Below are 21,491 nucleotides of genomic sequence, written 5' to 3'. Positions count from 1 at the left end.
GATCAGAATTTGTGAGTTAGGAACAGGACGATAACATATGGAACTTCAGCAGCAACTACATATGTACTCCTAAAGTATAATCAAGCTGAGATCTTTTTGTTAAACGAAAGGCAAGTTATATCTATTAGCCCCTAATACCGCTTTAAGGTCTTTGCCTTGTTTGACTTGACGTCCGCGCATTATTTAGGAATCTATGCTAGGTCAGTTTCGTAATTTTCATTCAAGTATTCATTATGTGATGCACAAAACCATAAATATTATGAACGCAATCGCAGCTTCTATTTTTTTAACAAAGCGGCACTTAAGACATCTTATTCACTTCCAGCTTCATAGACCATGGACGCCATAGACATTCTTTACATTGGTCGCAGGTTGTGCAACCGAGCTTTAGCCACAGTGGTAACTCTACTCGCAACTTACTTTTCGAATAAGTGGATCTTTCAATTCTCTAATTTTAGGTCTAATTTCTGTTACAATAGTTTGTTAACAGTTGTCTTAAATCTATATTTTTTTTAAAAAATTAAGAGCATGCAACAAAAATGGATTACCTCTATAACACTTGATTATAATTAAAGCAGGACTTGCCCGTGTAAAACTGTCACTCGGCTAGCAGGATTTTGCTGCAGTGACTGGCAGCCCTGACCGACTATGACAGTGACAGCCACTGGGAAGCGAATTGTGACTGTGTTGGTGAAAGTATAGCGTTGTCAAAGTTAATTACTCCCTTTTAAATCACATTCGCACTTTGCAATTCGTATACAGTTGTTAAATAAACACAGGTTTAATACAAATCCTATAAACACCATTGTCTACTTATAAATTTGTAAATATAATGATATTGTAATCATTAGACGTGCTTTTTCATCTTACTAATAATTAAAGATGCAAGGTAAAAACTTAGTATTTTGTGCCAGTCGATGTCTCCGCCGGAAATTACAGTTGCCGCAAAGGTGAGCACGGGCCCCGGGCGACATACTCACAGTACCAATTCAACTTTGACCTAATTCAACTTTGTACATTCACCTTGGACTTCGCACCGTTACCCCAGTGTCACATATATACGCACTTTGATCCCAATCATTCCGCTGGTGATTTCAACATTAATTAAGGCCAAATATTTATATAATGCGATTTCTTAACGTACAGTAATTTATCATTAAAATTAACTATTGTACATAAATTAGTTTTAATTGACCTCCATTATAATTTTTATTAAATATTATTACACATTTACAATTGCTTTAATAAATAATTGCTAACTACCTTACTCTCTTTCCCTATGGAATTATGGCTGTACATCATACACGAATAATACAAATATAGTCAATAATTACTTCAATCAGTCACAATATGGCATAGGGCTCCAAAAAGGCAAGACATTTATATTTGAAGAAGCTTTTGCAATATTAATACTTCCAAGTTAAAATAGTTATGTACACAAAATTTTTATATTTTAGTGTCTTGACATCTTTACAAACCTAATTTATTAAACAATAGTCTTTGTAATTTTGTTTCGTATGAGATTTTATAAAACAATTGCTAGGGTGTATGTCCGGGTTTTAGGGGCCAAGCAATACGGTAATATATTGTTTGATGTCTTCTGGAATGTTGATTTCGTTGAGAGTAAATGTTGCAATCTTTCCTCCTCCTATTAGAATGATATGTATCTTTACATATAAGTGGAACTTCTCGAAATTTCTAAATCCCAAAAAATAGTTTATATCACCGTTTTAAATTTCTAGACTCTTCATTTTTGCTGTCAAATTCATACTGAGACCGAAAACACATCTGCTTCATTACTGCATAGTAACTTTTATATGAAAGTTGCATCTGCATTTGAAAAGAAATCATTTTAAACTTTGTAAGATTGTACAAACAGAGTATAGGAACCCGCATCGAAAGAACAAAATGTAAACAATGAAGTGGTGAGCAACAGTCACCTCTTGAGTTGCGGCATCGAGCCGCATGGTGAGCGAGACTCACCTCTCGAGTGGAAGGGGTTAATACAACATCAATAATTACAAAAGCTCACTTTCATAATAAAAAAAAGTAAAATTTGCTTTAACCCTGTGCACTCAAGGGCATATCCATGCAGACCAACCACCAACTTGAGAAATTTCGGAATACTTTTCATGAATTTAACTTATATAGTTAATAGAGCATGCACTAATGGTAAATAATGGAAATGTAATTGTTAAAAATATTTCAATACCACACACATAATAAAAAATATAATCACAGCATTTTTCAAGGTTAAATTTCAAAAAAAAACAATGGTGTTATGGTTACCACACATAAAAACATGTTGGTGAAATATGCTTGTAACATATCTATGTGAACAGCGTGCGGCGCAGAGGGTTGGCAAGTGAAGCTCCAAAGCCAGAACCTAAAGGAGCAAGGCAGAGTGCTTCATTCACTCTGAACTTGTTCAGAGGACAGATAGAAACGGCTCAGGTGTTCCCCTTCCCTGAACCACTTACAGAAGAGCAAAGACAAACACTCTCCGAGCTTGTGCCACCTGTTGAAAAATTTTTTGAAGAGGTTAGTTACCATTGTTTATCTAATAATAATATAGCCCTTAACGACGAGAGGCGCCTGTCAGTCGCCTCGGTGTTCCGCGCGGCAGGACGTGTGGCGAGTGAGAGGAGTTGTTAGATTTTGTTATTTCCAAACAAAGGGGTCTCACTATTATTATACCTTATTGTGACAGCATTATGATAGTAAAATTGCTAAGACCAGACCTTCCAGTTTCAACAAGAATTCCCTTTCACTTACATACAATGATGCTAAATAAAATTCCAAGTACTCAAGGGCACCACATGTTTTCTGACCAATATTATACTAGTTGCATATGTGCTAATGATTTTTTTAAAATAAAGTTTCAAAGGTGTAAATATATAAATAATAATAATTGAAAAATAACATTTTTATGAGATAATTTATTTGTAATATCAGTTTATTAAATTGTGTGAGTCACACAAAAATCACTTTGTCTTGCTACCTCACCTGGTGGAAAAAGTTGTTGTCCGTTGAAGGTTAAATTACTTTAGAACTATCTTGAAGGTAACTCCTATGTTCTCGTTGTGATAAAATAACCTGTACATATACAACACACAACAACTGCTCCAAAAAATATTGAGAAGTACAGGTGAGTACTGTAACAATGCTGTATAGCAGGGATGAGCAACCCGCGGCCCTTGAGGCAAGTAAATTTTAATTTTTTTTTTAAATTGCTAAAATCAAGGCTTTAAAGATAATAAAAGTGTCTAATTAGTTGTAAATCGGTTGATTACGAACATAAATTACATTTAGAACATGGTTTGATACTTGAATATATACTTTTTTTTTTTCATGGCCCACTGTTTTTGAAACTGCGGCCCTCCGACCAAAAAAGGTTGCTCACCCCTGCTGTATAGTGCCTGCATGCATTGTTAAAGTTTAAGCAGGGATGTGATGTAATTAATTGATGTAAGTGGCTTTTGTTGGTGCCTAGTAGTTAACCAATATTTTTCTTAAAATGTTTACTTCGACAACACATTATACACAAGGTGGTGCACAGGTGAACGACCCGGCCAAGAATGACGCTGAAGCGCAAATCGAGGAAGGCACCTTGGCGGGACTGTGGGAGCTGGGCGCGTTTGGGCTGCAGGTGCCTTGCGAGCTGGGCGGGCTGGGCCTCAACAACACGCAGTACGCGCGGCTGGTGGAGGTAGTAGGCGCGCACGACCTAGGCGTTGGCATCACTCTCGGCGCGCACCAGTCCATCGGCTTCAAGGGAATCCTGTTGTTCGGCACGCCCGAGCAAAAGGCGCACTACCTGCCGCGCGTGACTGGTGGCGAGTATGCCGCCTTCTGCCTCACCGAGCCCTCCTCCGGCTCGGACGCCGGCTCTATCAAGTGCGTACTGCCCGCACAACCTATCCACGATACCAAAAGCAGGGTAGCAGCGAATCACTCATATGGCAGCTGCGACTGCAACTCTCTAATTTATCATTTAAAATAAACACTCTATGAATATTGCAGGACGCGAGCGGTACTGTCTCCAGACGGACAACACTATATCCTTAACGGCTCAAAGATCTGGATCAGCAATGGCGGCATCGCGGAGATCATGACTGTGTTCGCGCAAACGCCGGTCGAAAAGGACGGCAAAACTGTGGACAAGGTGAAGGCGCTAGCGGGCTGACCGCGAGCAGTGTGTGCAGTGACGAGATCTGTAACGTAATGACACCACTCTGCGTGTGGCAGGTGACCGCGTTCATCGTGGAGCGCTCATTCGGTGGCGTGTCGTCGGGTCCGCCCGAAAACAAGATGGGTATCCGCTGCTCCAACACCACCGAGGTGTACTACGAGGACGTGCGCGTGCCCGTGCGCAACGTGCTCGGCGGCCTCGGCAACGGATTCAAGGTCAGCCTCCAACTGTATAGCTACTCTGCCCTCGGACCGTCGAGTCAATCCGTCGAACTGTACTGACACGTATACCTGCAACTTCGCCATACTCGGAGACTGGACATTGCAATTTCTTTGTTTGTGAAAATAATGGAAAGCCAGTTGATTTGTCGGCGCAGGTGGCGATGAACATCCTCAACAATGGGCGCTTCGGCATGGCGGCCGCGCTGGCCGGCACGCAGCGCGCCGCTTTACGTGTGGCTGCCGAGCACGCCGCCACTCGCGTGCAGTTCGGCCGCCACCTCAAGGAGTTCGGCTCCATACAGGTGCGCTCTGGCCCATTCAATATACATGTGTTTGTTGGTATAAGGCATTCATCATTAACCGCGCCCGCTGTTCGCAGGAGAAGCTGGCGCGCATGGCGATGCTGCAGTACGTCACCGAGTCGCTCGCCTACATGGTCAGCGGCAACATGGACTCCGGTGCACAGGACTATCATCTGGAAGCGGCCATTTCTAAGGTAACTCATTGTCATCAAAGTCCTGATTCAGTTGTCGATTCAGAGCGCGGAGCTCGCTGTATAACCGCATCGTGTGCGCGCAGGTTTTCGCATCGGACTCGGCGTGGGCGGTGGTGGACGAGGCCATCCAGGTGTTGGGTGGCATGGGCTTCATGAAGTCGGCCGGGTTGGAGCGCGTGCTACGCGACCTGCGCATCTTCCGCATCTTCGAGGGCACCAACGACATCCTGCGTTTGTTCGTCGCACTGACCGGTGCGTCCGTCGCTCTGCGAAACAGCTCGTTCCGAACACTTTTATGAATTACCGTATTTGGTGTTTGTTTAACCCGATCCTTCACTCGCAGGGATCCAGTTCGCGGGATCGCACTTGCAGGAGCTGCAGCGCGCTTTCAAGAACCCCGCGGCCAATCTGGGCCTCATATTTAGTGAGGCGGGGCGGCGCGCCGGGCGCGCGGTGGGGCTGACGGGGCTCGCGGGTCCGGCGCTGGAGCCGCACGTGGCGCCCGCGCTGGCCCCGCTGGCCCGCGAGCTGTCCCGCGCCGCGGTGCACATGGGCGCCGCAGTCGAGCTCGCGCTTCGCAAGTACGGCCGCTCCATCGTTGACGAGCAGCTGCTGCTTAACCGACTCGCGGCCGCCGCGATCGACGCCTACACCACCGCAGCCGTGCTCTCGCGGGCCTCGCGCGCGCACCGCCTCGCCCTGCCCGGCGCCGCACACGAGGTCACTCTTAGTCTTTTTGTCTCCATATACCATATTGATTATCATACAGGTCACCCTCCCCGGTCGCGTAGCGTCTTCGTCCCGTGTGGCACTCGGCGACAGTTGCGACGGCGGTTCCATTTTTTTCGATAGCAGGACTGTTGCCTGAACGCTTTGGATTAAGTTTGATCTTGTGAGGTCCACGAACCGTTCTGTTTATGTAGTGGTGATCGTGCAGGTGGCGCTGGCGGAGGCGTGGGGCGAGGAGGCGACGCAGCGTATGGCGACGCTGCCCGAGGCGCTGAGCGCGCGCACGCTGCGACACGCCACGCGCCTCACCGCTCTGGGCCGCGCGCTCAGCGACGCGCCCGCCGGCCTGACGCGCTCGCCGCTCAACTTGTGACCGCGCCCATGTGCACGCCCACAGCCCGGTACTGACTCCTTCCCGTAGCATAATTACACTTATCTCTAGTTATTTCAACACAGATTATTTATTTTTATTAAACAGCTTTAATACATTGTCCGTTTTTTATTTTTTATCCCTGTTCCTTCCGGACGATGCGGTTGTCATAGTGAGCCGCATTACTCATATTCCGCAACGCTCATTATTCGTTATCTAGAAAACATCGTCGCCGCGTATTTGGGCTTTTTATCTTATAACTGGACAAATCTGCACCATAATAAAAAATTCGATCTTTACGTTTTATAATGGCCTGTTTTTACGTTTACTAGAAAGCATTAGGATTTAATCGCGAACAATATGTTGAAAGGTCAAATACTACCAAGACCTACCAATGTTGCTTATGATTTTGGAGTCTAATAAAAACCATGGATAACTGAAAATTTCGAGATTGCTTCAAAGAATTTTTGTGCCCGCCTGTTTAAACTTAAAAGACTCGAACAAAGATCATTGCTACTAATTGACATTGCTCCAAGCCAGACAACCAATTCATAATTAACAACACACATTCCAGTCGAAGTGGTTTTTTTGCCGCCTAACATAACTGTCCTAATCCATCAGACACATCACACACACACACACATACATCATCACGCTGACAGAGACGAAAAAGATGCTCAGTGTGTGGACAAACAAAACATTTTTTGTTTAGGTTGACACCAGTTACTTAATTTTAATATACTGCAATACTGAATTGGACATACACCCGTCAAAGTTCTACCGCAAAGAGCCATAACAACGTGCGAGCGTCCCCGTGCAACTTGTAGGCCACCATCATAACCATCTTTTAGTTTCTAGTTTTAAATCTAGTTCACGGACCCTTCCGCTCCATGAACTCAGTACCGATAAAGCTGTAAAAGACTTAGGGCTAACAGCATTAACATCTTCAGAAACAATAGAGACATACATATGGTAAACCAAGTTATAAACCTGCTTGACGTGAAAACAATTTGCTTACAAATTTAAATCAAATGAAATAACATAATATGTAGTAACATTTTAATTTCACAAAGGAAATTGACCATATTGATTTCGTTCTCAATTTTGTCAAAGCAACATGCACTGCCAGGTGGGAGCCACCAATATTGCAGTTTCCTCGATTTGTGGTCACATCTGCTAATTATCCTTTATATCTACATTACATACAAGCTCTGTGAACGCAACGAGACAGTGCACAGTCAATGTGCGCGAGTGCAACAAGACTTTTGACGTTGACTGCTTCCACAAAGCATAGGTATTTCGATCTATTTATATATATATGGCTTTGGATGTCAGGAATATAAAAAACTGTTCAAAAATTACATTCTAAAATTATCGGAAAAATACATCTACCGCTATGTACTTAAACTATTTAAAACATTAACATGTAGCAACGACGATATGTGGTCAGGCGGGAATCTGCAATGAGGCGTCCCAGGCGCGCGCGTTGACGAGGCGCAGCGAGCTGCGCAGCGCGCCCCCCGGCCCCAGCGTCAGCGTCAAGGGCTGCGGAGCGGCGCGGGGCCGCGCGTACAGCGCCTGCAGCGTCTGCTCCCAGCGCACCGGCGAACACGTCAGCCGCTCCAGCGCGCGCCGCACGCCCGCCGCGCCCGAACACGTGCGCGCCGTCACGCACGACACCACGCGCACGCGGGGCTCAGCCACAGCCACGTGCTGTAGTCCCGCGCGCACCGCCTCCGCCGCGCGCGCCATCAGCACCGTGTGGAACGCGCCCGCCACGCGTACACGCGCCGAACGCCGCACGCCCCACGCGCGCCCTTCCGTCTCTAGCCAGCGTAGCGCCGCCGCGTCGCCAGCCACTACCTTGCAGCCCGGGTGCAGGTAGTTGGCCACGGCGCAGACTGGCTGCGCCACGCCGCGTGCCGCCGCGTGCTCGCGCGCGCGCCACATCGCCTCGCCCAACCGCGCGTCGGGCGCCAGCCACAGAGTTAGCATGCCGCCCTCGCGCTCCGCCGCCGCCGCCTCCATGGCGGCCGCGCGAAGCTCCGTCAGGCGTAGCGCGTGCTCAAAGGACAGTGCCTCCGCAAACACGAGCGCGCCGATCTCGCCCAGCGAGAAGCCGGCCGCCGCGCGCACTCGCTGCACGGCGCCCGCACGCTCGTCGCGCGCGAGCTCGAGTGCCGCCAGTGACGTCACCAGCACGCACACCTGACAGCGCCGCTGCAGCTCCTCCTCCGGGCCTTCCGTGCACACGCGCGCCACGTCCCACCTGCAATAACACAATACATCACGCCAAATGCTGACAACCAATCTGATTTTCTGTGACAGGGCGAAAACTGCAAACTCTAACTTTGCATTATGACAGGAACTTCAATCATAATATTGAGTAAAATAAAAAAGGTATTCAAAACCCATGCACATGTGTTTACAAATAAAATGCTTAAGAAAGGGGTGAACCTAAAAAGAGTCTGCTTACAATGGGTCAATTCAGAAATGAATTGGCCTCGGTGCAATGCAACAAAGGAGCCACCACTAAAGAAGCTAAAATAGGGTGTCTTAGTGGCATTAGTGACTAAGAGGGTGTCTTATCTAGAAGAAGAATTACAATCAAAATAAAGGAAAGGTTCTCCAGCTCCACCACCTCCAAAAAACCTATGAAAAGATTATTGGCTAAATGTAGGTGGGTCACTTCCGTGCAAATTTCCCGAATGTGTGCTATTCCACAATTTTGTGTACTAAATCTTGGGAGTTAATTTGTGCTTGAATAAGAATAATAATTTTTTTTTTTAAATTGTCATTAAGTTATTTTTATGAAGACCAAGCAAAATATATGACAATGCATAATGTAAGTATCCAGCATATCATTTTTGACAGAAATCATACTGATATTTATGCTAGGTTTTTTTTAATTTTTCCTTTAATCTAGAGAATTAATTTCACCAACCTGTTATATTTGAAAATAAAATAGAAAAAAATCATACAAAGAAAGGGAAAACTGCTTATGGAATACACACAATTTTATATTTATAGTGTTCCTTTTTACAGTTGTTCTATAAGAGATATTATATTACATCAGTTTTGCTGGAGTCTTGCTAATAAAATACCTAAACAACAAAATAATTACAAAAAACTGGCACTTTCTGAACAAGAACTTATTTTATGAATCAACTGTAATAGTCAAAATATCCATTTTTGGAGAAATTGAAAAACACATTCGCACATGGATTTAAGATAGAAGATTTGCAGAAAAAATACCATCACATGGAAAAACTAAACAAATCACACAGAATATTTTTCCTGTAATGAGTTCAGAACTTTGAACCACCAACAAGTCTCTAAGCAAGGAAGAAACTGGTATTAACTGGTAATCAATATTTTAAACAAGCTTTGTGTAATCACTACAAACCATACAAAGATAGTTTACCCAACAATACTGGAAGCTAGTTCATAGAGGTCCCGGGCGGAGGGAAGCTCCAGTAATTTCTTGCCCATGCCGACGTACTGGGCGCCCTGCCCTGGGAACAGCAGCACGGCTGTCTCCCGCGGGTCTACGACGGGGGACGTACGCTGCGAGGCGGCTCTTGCGTACGGCTGCGTCGCCCATCGCAACTCCGGCTCCGACTCTTCCGCGTCGCCGAACGAGCTGGCCTCTTCCACGAGCCTCTTCAAAGGACTCGTTCCATTGCAACTAGACAGAGCCCGGCACCTGCAAGCTTTTGCTACAAGTGTCCGAGTAAACGCACCAAATAACAATGACTTCATCGAGTCCACAACTTATGAATTTCAAAGCACAGTCATAACTGTAATAAATATTCTAGTTTAATAGTGCAATAAATTATATTTTTATTATAACGAAAAGCGTTTCACGGTAATAACAAAACGTTGTAAAACCCTTCAGGAGGTTGTTCGAAACAATATATTCTTTTACAGATAATGCTAAAGATCCGAACAGATAATATTACGTAAAATGAAATTAGCCAGAAAGATATTAGGAAGTTCCGTGGAAATTTCACCACACATAATTTTAAATTTTTATTACAAAAATACCATAACCGTAAAAATTGTTTAGAGCGTTTAACTTCTATTTCAAATTTACTATTTATTCAGATTTTAATATCTATTTATTCACTCTTTTTACAATTTATGTAATGACTTAGTACCCTGCATACATTCTATACATGTCAACTTCAATATTTTTATACGTAAGGTATTTAAAAACATCTAGTAGAATGTTTATCTTCAATTAGCTTTCCTTCTAAGAAGAGAACCAAAACTGAATAGATATAAAATCCGAAGAAAACGTAAATCATACTTTGAGAAAATAAACAGAAAATATTATTATTAAAAGATAGTTATTATACGTTTAATAATATTGTGTAAGTCAATCATAATTACCATCGCAGATTTAAAAATCAATATGCGATAGTGATAAGCATGCCCTAGATTTGATAGAGATTGTTAGCAAAATTAGCTATTAGCTCTGGTAAACCTAAATTTCATATCAATATTAACGTATTACTCAATGTATGTAAAAGTTACTTCAATACGTAAACATAAACGGAATACTTACATTAATGATTAAAAATTACAAGTATTTGTTGTTTTATAACAACAACAAAAATAACCTATTTTTTTAATCTTTTTCATAGGTTTCTGAACTAGTGATTCGCTGTCACCACAGATTAGAAAGTTTAGGCGACAACACAGGGATGTGATTTGATTCATTTGTTCACGTTTTCTTTATTTTCCGCCGACTCCGATAACAGAAAGAAAATATTGTCACCGTTTGCGTCGGCTTCGCAAGTGTTTTTATAGCGCCTGGACTTTTTCACAAAGAATTTAGATTTAAGTGAAAACACATTTTTCAATTAACAGAAACGGGGATACAGGTATAAATACTGTGTATTAATAATGGAATTGATATAAAACTACGATAACATTTTTTAAAAGATAACAATCAACCAATTGTCATTAATGAAACATTTCTTATCCGTGATTTAATTTAGTACTGGGTCCTTTATCGGTATTGCCTAGTAAACAAATTAAATCTACATTTGTCAATAGTTATTCCCACTTATTACAATCTCTGAGTTTAATTAAAATTACTATATAAACAGTGGTGTATATTGTCATATTATTGTTCACAGAATGGCTCGGGGACAGCAAAAAATCCAGTCTCAAGCGAAGGCTGCTGAGAAGCAGTCCAAGATGAAAAAACAACAAGGGCACAGTGCCACTGATCAGAAGAAAGCTGCACAAAAAGCTCTGGTGCATGTGTGTGTCATCTGCAAGGTATGTGTCTAGTATTAGCTCCAGTTATTACTTGTTTACTTATTACCTACATATTTAATATTGAAGTACACATTTTATTTTTAATATTTATATCTAGATGCAGGGATTCATGTGAAAGTATTCAGATAATGAAAGAATGCCCATTTTCATAAAGCACAAAATGTCGCTATGGCAGTCTATTGCTGTACAAGATTTCATTATGTTGTGTTTTGATTGAAACCAAGTCTGCCGATCAGCTGGAAACATTACTGGGCTAACATATACCAGCCCAGTAATGTTTCAAGCGGTGGCCTTACACATAACAGCCATGTTCACTACAGGGAGACCAACATTGAGCATTGACCATTCCTGTGTTGATGAACATTCAAGACAACAAAAAATTTGAAGAAGAGCATTGTACTTACAAGTATAAATATTGTTAGTACTATACTGAGAGAAATATTCATTTGTTTTTCAGGCGCAGATGCCAGATCCTAAGACCTACAAGCAGCATTTTGAAAATAAACATCCCAAGAATGATCTACCGGAAGATTTGAAATCCATCTAACATTGTTAAAATTTATTTAGTTTTATTCTCTTATTTAATTCAAGGATTGTAAAAATGACCACATCTTGCATTTGTTTAACATGTATTTCTCATTAAAACAGTGTATTCAGTGCTAACATCTTGTCACTTGCAAAAAGGAACAAACTGCAGTTGACCACGGCGCAGGCGCACACTCTTGCACTGAGATTACATTTGAATATAAACAATGTTTGTATAAATACTTGCTTTTAATTGCTTGAAATAACAGTGGTATCTCATCAAAATTGCACAAAAAGTAAAAATTCTCTATGTACCTCAAGTAAGAATTCCACAGCACAAGTTTATTAATAAACACACTTTCTATGATTTTCCATCTTTATAACATTATTCAGTAACACGAGCCTAAAAAAGTGTAGATAAAATTTTTTTGTTCTTAAAGATCTTGCCACGTCTTATAAAAACCTGTCTATTCTTGTATTTACACATGCAACCTATTACTATGTTGACCAAGCGTGTTATCTATTAATACTGTTTTGTGGTACAGAAGAAGTATGTTATTGTTTTTGGTTCCTTTAAGTATGTCCACTTCACATGTCTTTACAGCTATGAGAAGTGTCCAGAACCAAAGGACCTGCTACATCTTCTCATAGGTCTGCATGTGTCCACATTCAGTGCAAGTCCGCGAGTACTCATCGTTGTCTGCATTGTAGATCTCTTCTCCAAATGTGTGCTCGTGTTGTACGTGAGTGCCATCATAGAGGCTGGAGCGAACGGCCATGCGAAGCGCGGTGAGGCGCCGCCGAGACGCAGTGGCTAGCGCCCGCTCGCGGCGTTCCTCTCGCGCCGCTCGCTCCTCCAGCAGTCGTTGCTCGGAGCCCCACACAAGGCGCGCGCGCTCCTCGACCTGCGCACGCAGGTACAGACGCATTTCGGCAAAGCGCGCCTTGTGAGGGTTACGTCGCCGGACGCAGCGCAGTGGCGGCGGCCGCGAGTCCAGGTCGCAATCCTTGAGTAAGAACTCGCTTTTGGCTTCCGTGCGGGTCACGAGCGAATGAGCTTCGTTGTCATCCCTGCAAACATTTCTTTTTTGGTGGTTTTGTTCAAAGATACATCTTGGACATCCCTGAACTTTTGCACATATTAGCCTGCAAGCATGGTGGTATAACCCCATATCATATCTTTTGGTGAAGACCATTCTTGCAGTGGGTGTCTATGGGCTGAAAAGACATCACATTTTATAGTTGGACATTTATTGCCTGATTTTTCGCACCTTTTTTCATGTATCCTATAGTGAGTATACCACATTCTAAACAAAAGCAAATTTGTTTCAAACATTGCAAACTCTGGCTATAGTTGTGAGAGAATAAAATGCAAGTGTTTAGCAGCCACTTCACTAGTCATGGGATGTCACCAAATTATCTGCTGTTGTTGCTGCAATAAATCTGCTGTTTCATTACTTACCATAAACATTGTATGGGAGTGGAATAATAAGTAATAAACCTACCTGCAATCATCACACACACTGTAGTCGAAGGTATCAAACAGGTACGATTGGGGGAAGAGGCGTTCGCATTCCAGGCATTGGGGCTGCTGTGTAGGGTGCACAAGCGGTGCAGGGCGGGCAGTTAATGGCGTCGGTACCACTGCTGCTGTTTCTTCTTCGACCAAAAAGCCTCCACCCGTATCCAGAGCACGCATTTTACCAACAGAGATCTCTCTTACTTCTTCTGATGAGTTAATTCTGAAAGACTTCTGTTCAATGACTTTCAGCACAGAATAAGAATGTGAAAATACAAGTGAGCATTATTATATGTGCAGTTTCACTGAGTAGTTTAGTCTCATATTTTACGGAACATGTGTCTATCACCAACAACAGTGGTGTACCAGTAATTTTGTTACCCTATATAGGCTTAGAAACAAAGCTGATTATGTAAAGTGAATATGTACGGGCGGCGTGTGACTAGGCGCGCCTCCTTAAGCGTGCGCGCCCGCAGCCGGTTACGCTCGATGCGAGCGCGCTGCGCCGCGCTCAGTGCCTCCGCGCACTCCGTCTCTTCTGTGCCCTCTGTTGCCATCGCACTAGCTACTATCTAGAAAATTAATAAAATAGCATAAATAAAATCATGTGGTGATGACGAAGTAAATTAAAATTACTGTAGCGCTTGCTTTGCAAAACTTTTGCTCTGTGTCCTTATGACACATTATTTACAGAGGGTGATAACATAAAAATAACGTATTCAATCATCGGTCTCAATGATGATTGTTTTATCTTTTATGAATGTCAGTGAATGGGTACCACTAGTGTAGTGACCTTTCATAGTAATTAGTAGTAAGGAAGAAATACTTTATTGTTATAATTTAAAAAAGCGCGTTTATGGAAATTAATGAGATGATATGTCTCATACATACAACATAAACTAACATTACAAGATTTGCGAGTCAACTATAAAGTGCGCGGTGTCGGTACTCGTTGATGTTGTTACTTACCAATGATTCGTAAGCGATTTCTTTTATAAGATAGTAAGAAGCGAATTAATTAGTTATCGTATCGAGCGAATCAATTACTACTTTTCGTATTTACGTAACTAATAAAAACATTAACAGTGATAATTTAAGTTGGTGTACGGTGCATTGACAGTCATTTCATTCGACGCAAATTGACAATTTGACTTTGACATTACGGTATCGGCAATGAAAGAATACTTTTTGCCATTCGACCATTATAAAAGAGGCTGTAGGACAAAAATAGTCCTTACTTTTGGAAAGACTTTTTTTCCAACAGGCATCTAATAATTTTATTATTACTTACAAAAATATTTCTTTTAGATCTTGTTATGACATTATTCGATTTATGGCGACATCAACTGGCTGCATAGATTACTGCACGCTGCAGAATTGGGAGCGTACGTATTAACATGTACTGTTATATATACCTGCAGCATGATGTGGTTAAACATCATAATACCGCAAGTTCGAGCCATCATAGCCTTCAGCGATACTATTTCCAAGACTGCCGCACTAGACAAACTCGCTCCTATCGCCGACAAGCACACACGAGAAGTCGCAGTAATAGCCGTTCGTGTTAAATGGTCATCTACCACAGCGCCGTTGTCGTCAAAAATAGTATCTGGAAGAAATTACAAAAGTACATTTTGAACCGACCTCAAATCGAAATGTCACCGCTCATCACGTGTCGCCATGCTCTACCACGTGTTACGATCTCCAACGACTTGGGTAAAATGAAAGACGCTGCAATCAGCCGTGTATATTCAATAAAGAAGAATATAATTCAGAAAACTAAAACAGACGGCGGGATCCGACGTTCATGAAGCTACACACCGCCTATTTTTTTTAGTCGACACGGGCGCAAATATCATCGTGGTACCGAAGAAAAAAGAAGGATGTGCGCCCGTTATCGTTCAACTTATATGCGGTTCACAACATCAAATTATCAGCATAAGGGAACAAGTTATTCGAGCTGGACTTGAACCTACGAAGAGTTTTTCAATGAATTAGTCATCGAAGTCTACGCCGACTACCCAAAGGAACAACGTACGACGTGTACGTTGTTCCTTTTCGTCTCGGACCGCAATCTCATCAACAAAATTACTCATCCCTCGAGGTCGAAGAAAGGGCTCCCGAGTCAGGAGCAGTTGGCTCGCGTAATGCGAGCGTGTGCCGATCCCCGGCAACACGCAGAGGCCATCCTCCTGACGATTGAGAAGGTGACGGACCGGTACAGCAAACTCAAGGGCACATACGTGCGTCGCCTGAGGCTTGCGGCGCGGAACGACAAGGAAGCTATTGGAGGAGATGTCGCCCAGGACGGCTGGCGACTCCACCGTCGAGAGGCTGGAGCAAGAGAACGCAGAATTGCGTTCGCAGCTTTCCAGCTTTCCGGCGAAAGTGGAAAGCCTCACGGTGGAACTCTGTCGCCTCCGTAGTGACACAACGAAGCTTTAAAGGTGGATGCAAATCTTTATTACATTTTAAGAATAAATCCAACACTATTTTTCAAAAGTCAACCATATTATCAGAGTAGTTAAAACAATGCTCACTCGCAACAAATGCTGGATTTTTTTACTAATACATAATGAACGGGACGCCTGCTCGGGTCCGAGTGGTAGGCACTGCTACTATGCAACGGTTCCGTATACATGTGGTGAGCACTGAAAGGTTAAACATACGGGACGAAATCGTAACTATGTTATACGTAAAGAAAAACCGACGGCCATGTGGGTCGAAAGATTCTCAAGTGGCGACCACGAGCCGGCGGACGCAGCGCGGCCGCCTCCGCTAGGCGGAGCGACGACAAAGTTAAGGGCGCGGGTAGTCGATGCGAGCAGCGCAGGACCGATGAACGCGGCGGTCTTTGGGGGCGGCCTAGGCCCTGCAGTGGGCGTCCCATCGGCTGAAAAGAAGAACAACAACAAAGTTGAAGTCGCGCGAGCAAGTGCCGCGGGTGCAACGAGGCTACCTCGCCGCGCGGGAGTCCTTATTCATTTTTGGTGTTTGTGTTCATATTACTGTTGAAGTTTATGTGTGTACGTGTAAGGAACAAATAGTGTAAATATCTTGTATTTATTTTTAGCTCCTAACGAGTACGCTATAAATAACAACAATAACGACTGTGCACGCCGCGCAGTATGAGTACGGGTGGTCCTAACAGGTGTCAAATGAAACAACGCAGCCCGTGGGACTTTTTCTATTCTTCAAGGAACTTATTTGTGCAATTTCTTCCTTTGTTTCGTTTCTTTATGACTCTCTTGGTTCCGGATTGCTTGCTATTAACTGACTTGTTTCTTATGTTACTTGTTATTTTACTTACTGGAACTAAAACTCCAGTCGAGTCGTCAGTCGGTGCGCTTCCACACGACCGGTAGGGAAATAGAAAAGATTAAACGTACTCTTATGTTTTAATCACGGAGAACACCATTATACATCCGGCATCGATGTGTCCGATTTTGTTCAATATCGATACTACTTTGTGGGATTTACTATGAATACAATATTTAACCAAAAAATAACACAAAATTGCAGCCAATCAAAGACAGAGAAATATCGTTGTCTCTTCCGCACAACGCGTGTTGAGGATAACGCCATCCAGATGTGTCGCTCGCAACTGTATGCAGTTCTATCCAATTTCGTAGTAAGCACCGTCTAGTGAATTTTCTGTAATATAATTAACGCAATGCGGAAATCGAAATTGAGTCCGGCAAATATTTTTTAGAGGTCTCTAGGCAACATTAATGTAAAATAAAAGAAAATATATAAATTCGTACAGAGGAGAGCAAATGAAACATCCATTCAAGACAGCAACAATCCTGCGCCTAATATATAAAGTCAGTGTTTACTCCGTGATATGTATTATATGTACAATTATTCTAATTATCAATACATTTACTTTTTCGCGTTCATATTTCACACTCGAAATTTATTAAATAATTATGTAGCTGTCAGTTTGTCATTTCCTATGTTACCATCCATTTCCCACTCACGCGTCAATACGCCGAGGGAACACGCTGTGCTGTGAAGTGGCAACATTGACGCATAGGTAAAACACCGTGACAAAACTTTCTTCCGCCCACCATTATTGTTTCGCAAACCTTAATACTAACCGCATCCACGCCGCGTGTGTTTTTTACTGTAAAACAGACATTTAGTGCTAGAACGAGAATCGTGTTCTGCGCCGGTCTCAGGACACTGAGAATAAAGAATTAATGCTGATATGGTGAGTACCTTGGCCCTTGTTTTCCTATCTTACTATTCTCTTTCCTGTTGTAACAAACTGAAGACTACATAATATTTTATACCGCGTAATTTGCACAAGCGCCCCGAAAATATAGTCCACTTATAGCGTATATAAAAAAACGTATATTACATTATATTTTACAAAATATTATTAACCCACAAGCGACCAGTCAGTTTAACACAGATGAACAAGATAGGTACCTAAAAGCTCCAGACCAATTCGAAACTACATTTCTTATGTACACAGAGCAAACGACGCACAAGATCAGTGAGCAGTGACAGCCTTGCCGAGCAGGAGTGAGACTTGCGATCGTTAGGTAGAGTTTTTTTGGCTCCCTTCTCCGGCCTCTCGTACGCCCCGAGTTTTTCAGCTTTGCTCCATATATTTTTTCTTTAATTTTTCGCATGATCTTTCGCTCCCTCTAGGAAGTAGTAGAAAGTACGTTACAAATTCTATCACTCTTTCTCATTCAGCTTATTCATTTCTTTCGTCATCTCTCATTTTTCGCCACTATCCTTAAATTTATATTTTCATATTTATTTACATTTTAATTGTTTTCTATGTTTTTTCTTTATTCCTATACCTTATTTTTATTAACTTAATTTAGGTTGCTCTGTGTGCGGGGTGCTCAGCAGCACGCGTGCACCTGCTCATCTCCCAAAAGCCTATACACTTGCCAGAGTCCATTGAGACAAAAGAAAATAATAAATTCACATTCAAAATAGTGTGAAAAATCTCCTTTTTCTTACATAACATTTCTCTTATAAACTACGATTTGTGTACATCCGAGCTGATGAAAAAATGTTATAAAAAACCCGTGCGAACCGACCCCGCTTGCTGGTAAAACTCAACGACACAAATCTTTTTGGTTCACAATATCTAAAAAACATCACCAAAAACTCGGTGGGCATACTTTAGAGCCAAAGTAGATTATCATCCAAAAATAAGACTCAAGTTCTGTGACTATCGTCTGTGTAAATTTATAAAAACAGTAAAACAGTAAATTCAAATCATCAAATCTACTGTTCAATATAACATTCAATATACCATCGTATGAGGAATATCTAGGAATTGTAAAGTAAATAAAAAGTCAAAATGATAAGTTTTGATCGTAATTATTATTATAGATCATGTTTTACGAATTTGAACTGCACTTATAATACACTGCTTATGATGATGCGAGCGTATTACATCGTGTAGCAGTTATTTTGTTATATTGTTAAGGTTTAAATTTATATTTAAGGGAACTAAAACTCTGTAATGAAGCTTCTCATAGAAAAACTATAGTTGAACGACTGCTTGTTCCTGAAATAAAATAAATAAATAATTATTTAGTAAAACGAAAACGCTATCAATTACAACATTTTGTTTTAATCAATGTGATAATAACAGCGTTTTACAAAACAATAACAAGCTTATTAAGCAAATGCATGTTCCTGAAAAAATTGTCCTATGGACAACTTTTTTCAGGAACGTTTTGTTTAATCTCGAATAAACCTAATTCACACATTTAAGGTCTAGAAGCGGCCAGCCAGTGCAGGGGCGGCAGTTATTAAACGCAAGCGGCCCATGGGCGGCATCTTTTGCGAACATTTTGTTTCATCTCGAATTACACTATTTACGTACTTGAGGTTTAGATGCGGCCAGACAGCACAGTGGCGACAGTTATTAATCGCGAGCGGCCCATGGGTGGCTTCTTTTGCGAACATTTTGTTTCATCTCGAATTACACTATTTACGTACTTTAGGTTTAGATGCGGCCAGAAAGCACAGTGGCGGCAGTTATAAAACGCTCACGCCATATTGACGCGTTTTTTAACATTTCGTTTCAACTCGAAATATACCTCATTTGTCGAGTTGAACGTATAGATGCGGCTAACCAGTGCATGGGCGGCAATTATAAAACGCGAGCGCTCTATGGGCGCCTATTCGACATTTGGCTTTAACTCCAAATAAACATTTTTTACGAGTTTTTCACACCATTAGGACAGTTAGGGGAGTTTTCGTATTTGAACCTATGGAGGTACGTTCGGTAACAGCCGTGGCTGGATATCATCTGTGTTAGGTAGTAGTTCCATGATCCCGGTTTACCAATGGCTCTAGGTCTGGTATTAGCTTACGCGTCCACTTTCCTTTCGTCGACTTATCCCAGGACGATTGCTACTTTGCTTCGGTACAGTTTCGTCATTTCGTCTTCAAGAAGCGCAACAGTAACCATACCCACTATCACGCATGCCGCATCTTCCGATACTGTACGAAAGGCGCTAGCTACCCGAAGATTGCTGACTCTGTAAACAGAAACGATTTTCCGATGGGACTCCAGTTTGCTCAGTGCGTCAGACCATATGGGCACCCCGTACATAAGCACTGACGTAGTCACCGACGCTAATAACTTTCTTCTGTTTTGCTTGGGACCTCCGATATTAGGCATGAGTCTGCAGAGTTTATCTGTCACCAGAGACGCTTTCGTTGCTGCTCTCTCAGTCTGATCTTAGAAGTTTAGCCTTTGGTCGATCATTACTCCAAGGTACCGAATAGCTGGCTGAGTTACGATTTCACAGCTGCCGACATTTAGTGTGATGGTCTCCGCAACTCTCCTGCCGGTAATGTGCACTGCTTCCGTCTTCTGCTCAGCCAGTTCTAGTCTGACTGACTTCATCCACAGGGTGATTATATATTATATTATAGCAGCATCCAGCATACAGAGGGGCCGGTATGACGATGGCTCGTCTGGTGGCTTCTTACCTTTAGGAAGAAGAACCAGTCTCTGTTGATTCCACGCGCTAGGAAAAGTGCCTTCCAGTAAGCAGCTATTGTAGTCCTCCAAGAAGACTCCTTGTGTTGCTACTATAGCTTGCTTATGAGCTACGTTGGGGATCCCATCTGGTCCCGGAGCTTTGTTGTTTCCAACCCTACCGCATACTACCAATATCTCCTTCTCGGTAATAGGGGGGATCTCATTCGGATCAACAATCCCTAGTTGAAAGAAGGATTTTGGTTTCGTGGGGAACAGAGCACTTACAATTCTTTCTAGTAGAATAGGACAAGTGGGCGTTGTAATATCATGTATCAGTTGTTTAACACATATCACGCGCCTTAACACATATTTTCCTAAGCTCAACTATGTTATCATTCCACCAGTACACCGGAGAGGTTCGGTTGTAGTTGCGACGCCTTGGCAATGCTTCAGTCAGCCTCCTTATGATTTCAACCGCCTTTCACTGGCACTTTTGTAAAGCAGTGGTCGATCCTCCAGTGCTATCTTGAACAGGCCGGGATCATACATGCTAGTCCTCCAACCCATTGAACCAGTTCTTGTGTGTGGTACTCTATTTGTATTTGGCTTACATGATACTTCCCAGTATATGGCACAGTGGTCGCTAGCGGTGTAAGTGTCCGAGATCTCTCAACTGCTATTTCCTCTTGCTAGTGTACTGCTGACGAAAGTGAGATCCACAATTGAGCTCGCCTTACCTCTTGTGAACGTGGGTTTATCGCCTGTGTTAAGTAAGGCGACGTCCAACAGTAACATCGTTTCCAGAAGCTGGCAACCTTCAGTGTTAGTAGCTTTACTACCCCAGTCCACTGCCCAAGCGTTAAAATCTCCAGCTATTGCTACAGGGGAGCACATTCGAGCTAAAGCATTCTGGCCAAATTAGTGGAATCCTCTTCTAATTCAACTCAGCAAACTTTTCGTGTGTTAGGCTAGGCGGTGCATAGCAACTGTAGAATATATTCCATTAAATATGGCTCTTACAAACCCAGAACCATTATTTTGGTTACCCTGAAGAGGTTAAGTGCCACATGCCCAGATGACAGCTTTTCCTTCCTTATCGGTGATCCAGTTTAGGCTACTAATGTGCTTATAGGGTTCCGAAATCAGTACTATGTCTAATTTTAGCTCTTGTACAGTC

General features: G+C 42.5%; 5 protein-coding genes across 5 annotated transcripts; 2 read left to right on the top strand and 3 right to left on the bottom strand.

Annotated features, from left to right (window-relative positions):
* The first annotated feature begins 646 nt into the window (after nt 1-646).
* Nucleotides 647-6,127, top strand: Acadvl (Acyl-CoA dehydrogenase very long chain). The gene is made up of 10 exons (XM_068770278.1): nt 647-950; nt 2,343-2,541; nt 3,560-3,897; nt 4,024-4,165; nt 4,249-4,407; nt 4,569-4,715; nt 4,793-4,909; nt 4,993-5,161; nt 5,253-5,629; nt 5,847-6,127. Exons 1-10 carry the CDS (start codon nt 883-885, stop codon nt 6,009-6,011), a joined length of 1,881 nt encoding a protein of 626 aa, XP_068626379.1. The 5' UTR covers nt 647-882; the 3' UTR covers nt 6,012-6,127.
* beg (malonyl-CoA-acyl carrier protein transacylase beg) lies at nt 5,463-10,015 on the bottom strand. The gene is made up of 2 exons (XM_068770280.1): nt 9,433-10,015; nt 5,463-8,277 (listed from the first exon to the last, which is right to left on the bottom strand). Exons 1-2 carry the CDS (start codon nt 9,768-9,770, stop codon nt 7,455-7,457), a joined length of 1,161 nt encoding a protein of 386 aa, XP_068626381.1. The 5' UTR covers nt 9,771-10,015; the 3' UTR covers nt 5,463-7,454.
* A 661-nt stretch (nt 10,016-10,676) lies between these two features.
* LOC137926518 (zinc finger protein 706-like) lies at nt 10,677-12,192 on the top strand. The gene is made up of 3 exons (XM_068770137.1): nt 10,677-10,897; nt 11,156-11,300; nt 11,758-12,192. The coding sequence occupies exons 2-3, from the start codon at nt 11,157-11,159 to the stop codon at nt 11,845-11,847; spliced, it is 234 nt and encodes a 77-aa protein (XP_068626238.1). The 5' UTR covers nt 10,677-10,897; nt 11,156; the 3' UTR covers nt 11,848-12,192.
* Xpac (DNA repair protein complementing XP-A cells homolog Xpac) lies at nt 11,922-14,454 on the bottom strand. Its single transcript, XM_068770136.1, has 4 exons — nt 14,314-14,454; nt 13,774-13,916; nt 13,331-13,567; nt 11,922-12,896 (listed from the first exon to the last, which is right to left on the bottom strand). Exons 2-4 carry the CDS (start codon nt 13,899-13,901, stop codon nt 12,461-12,463), a joined length of 801 nt encoding a protein of 266 aa, XP_068626237.1. The 5' UTR covers nt 13,902-13,916; nt 14,314-14,454; the 3' UTR covers nt 11,922-12,460.
* A 5,266-nt stretch (nt 14,455-19,720) lies between these two features.
* LOC137926610 (uncharacterized) lies at nt 19,721-21,208 on the bottom strand. The gene is made up of 2 exons (XM_068770276.1): nt 21,052-21,208; nt 19,721-20,067 (listed from the first exon to the last, which is right to left on the bottom strand). Exons 1-2 carry the CDS (start codon nt 21,206-21,208, stop codon nt 19,721-19,723), a joined length of 504 nt encoding a protein of 167 aa, XP_068626377.1.
* Nucleotides 21,209-21,491: the final 283 nt, after the last annotated feature.

The sequence above is a fragment of the Battus philenor genome, unplaced genomic scaffold (genome assembly GCF_028537555.1).
Source record: "Battus philenor isolate CCGP_79_NKW_IND1 unplaced genomic scaffold, ilBatPhil1.0.hap1 SCAF_3, whole genome shotgun sequence".
In the NCBI taxonomy this organism is placed as follows: domain Eukaryota; kingdom Metazoa; phylum Arthropoda; class Insecta; order Lepidoptera; family Papilionidae; genus Battus; species Battus philenor.
This window is presented reverse-complemented; position numbering and strand designations above follow the sequence as displayed.

What these genes read in the sequence shown, in the direction of transcription:
- Acadvl (XM_068770278.1), top strand. Translation starts at nt 883, where the DNA reads ATGCAAGGTAAAAACTTAGTATTTTGTGCCAGTCGATGTCTCCGCCGG. An exon ending in TTTGTTCGTCGCACTGACCG is followed by an intron (nt 5,162 to 5,252) that starts GTGCGTCCGTCG and finishes CTTCACTCGCAG; the next exon opens with GGATCCAGTTCGCGGGATCG. An exon ending in TGCCCGGCGCCGCACACGAG is followed by an intron (nt 5,630 to 5,846) that starts GTCACTCTTAGT and finishes GTGATCGTGCAG; the next exon opens with GTGGCGCTGGCGGAGGCGTG.
- beg (XM_068770280.1), bottom strand. Translation starts at nt 9,770, where the DNA reads ATGAAGTCATTGTTATTTGGTGCGTTTACTCGGACACTTGTAGCAAAA. An exon ending in CTAGCTTCCAGTATTGTTGG is followed by an intron (nt 8,278 to 9,432) that starts GTAAACTATCTT and finishes GTGTTATTGCAG; the next exon opens with GTGGGACGTGGCGCGCGTGT.
- LOC137926518 (XM_068770137.1), top strand. Translation starts at nt 11,157, where the DNA reads ATGGCTCGGGGACAGCAAAAAATCCAGTCTCAAGCGAAGGCTGCTGAG. An exon ending in ATGTGTGTGTCATCTGCAAG is followed by an intron (nt 11,301 to 11,757) that starts GTATGTGTCTAG and finishes TTTGTTTTTCAG; the next exon opens with GCGCAGATGCCAGATCCTAA.
- Xpac (XM_068770136.1), bottom strand. Translation starts at nt 13,901, where the DNA reads ATGGCAACAGAGGGCACAGAAGAGACGGAGTGCGCGGAGGCACTGAGC. An exon ending in CGCCTAGTCACACGCCGCCC is followed by an intron (nt 13,568 to 13,773) that starts GTACATATTCAC and finishes GAAGTCTTTCAG; the next exon opens with AATTAACTCATCAGAAGAAG. An exon ending in AGTGTGTGTGATGATTGCAG is followed by an intron (nt 12,897 to 13,330) that starts GTAGGTTTATTA and finishes AAATGTTTGCAG; the next exon opens with GGATGACAACGAAGCTCATT.
- LOC137926610 (XM_068770276.1), bottom strand. Translation starts at nt 21,208, where the DNA reads ATGTGCTCCCCTGTAGCAATAGCTGGAGATTTTAACGCTTGGGCAGTG. An exon ending in TAAACCCACGTTCACAAGAG is followed by an intron (nt 20,068 to 21,051) that starts GTAAGGCGAGCT and finishes TAAACTTCTAAG; the next exon opens with ATCAGACTGAGAGAGCAGCA.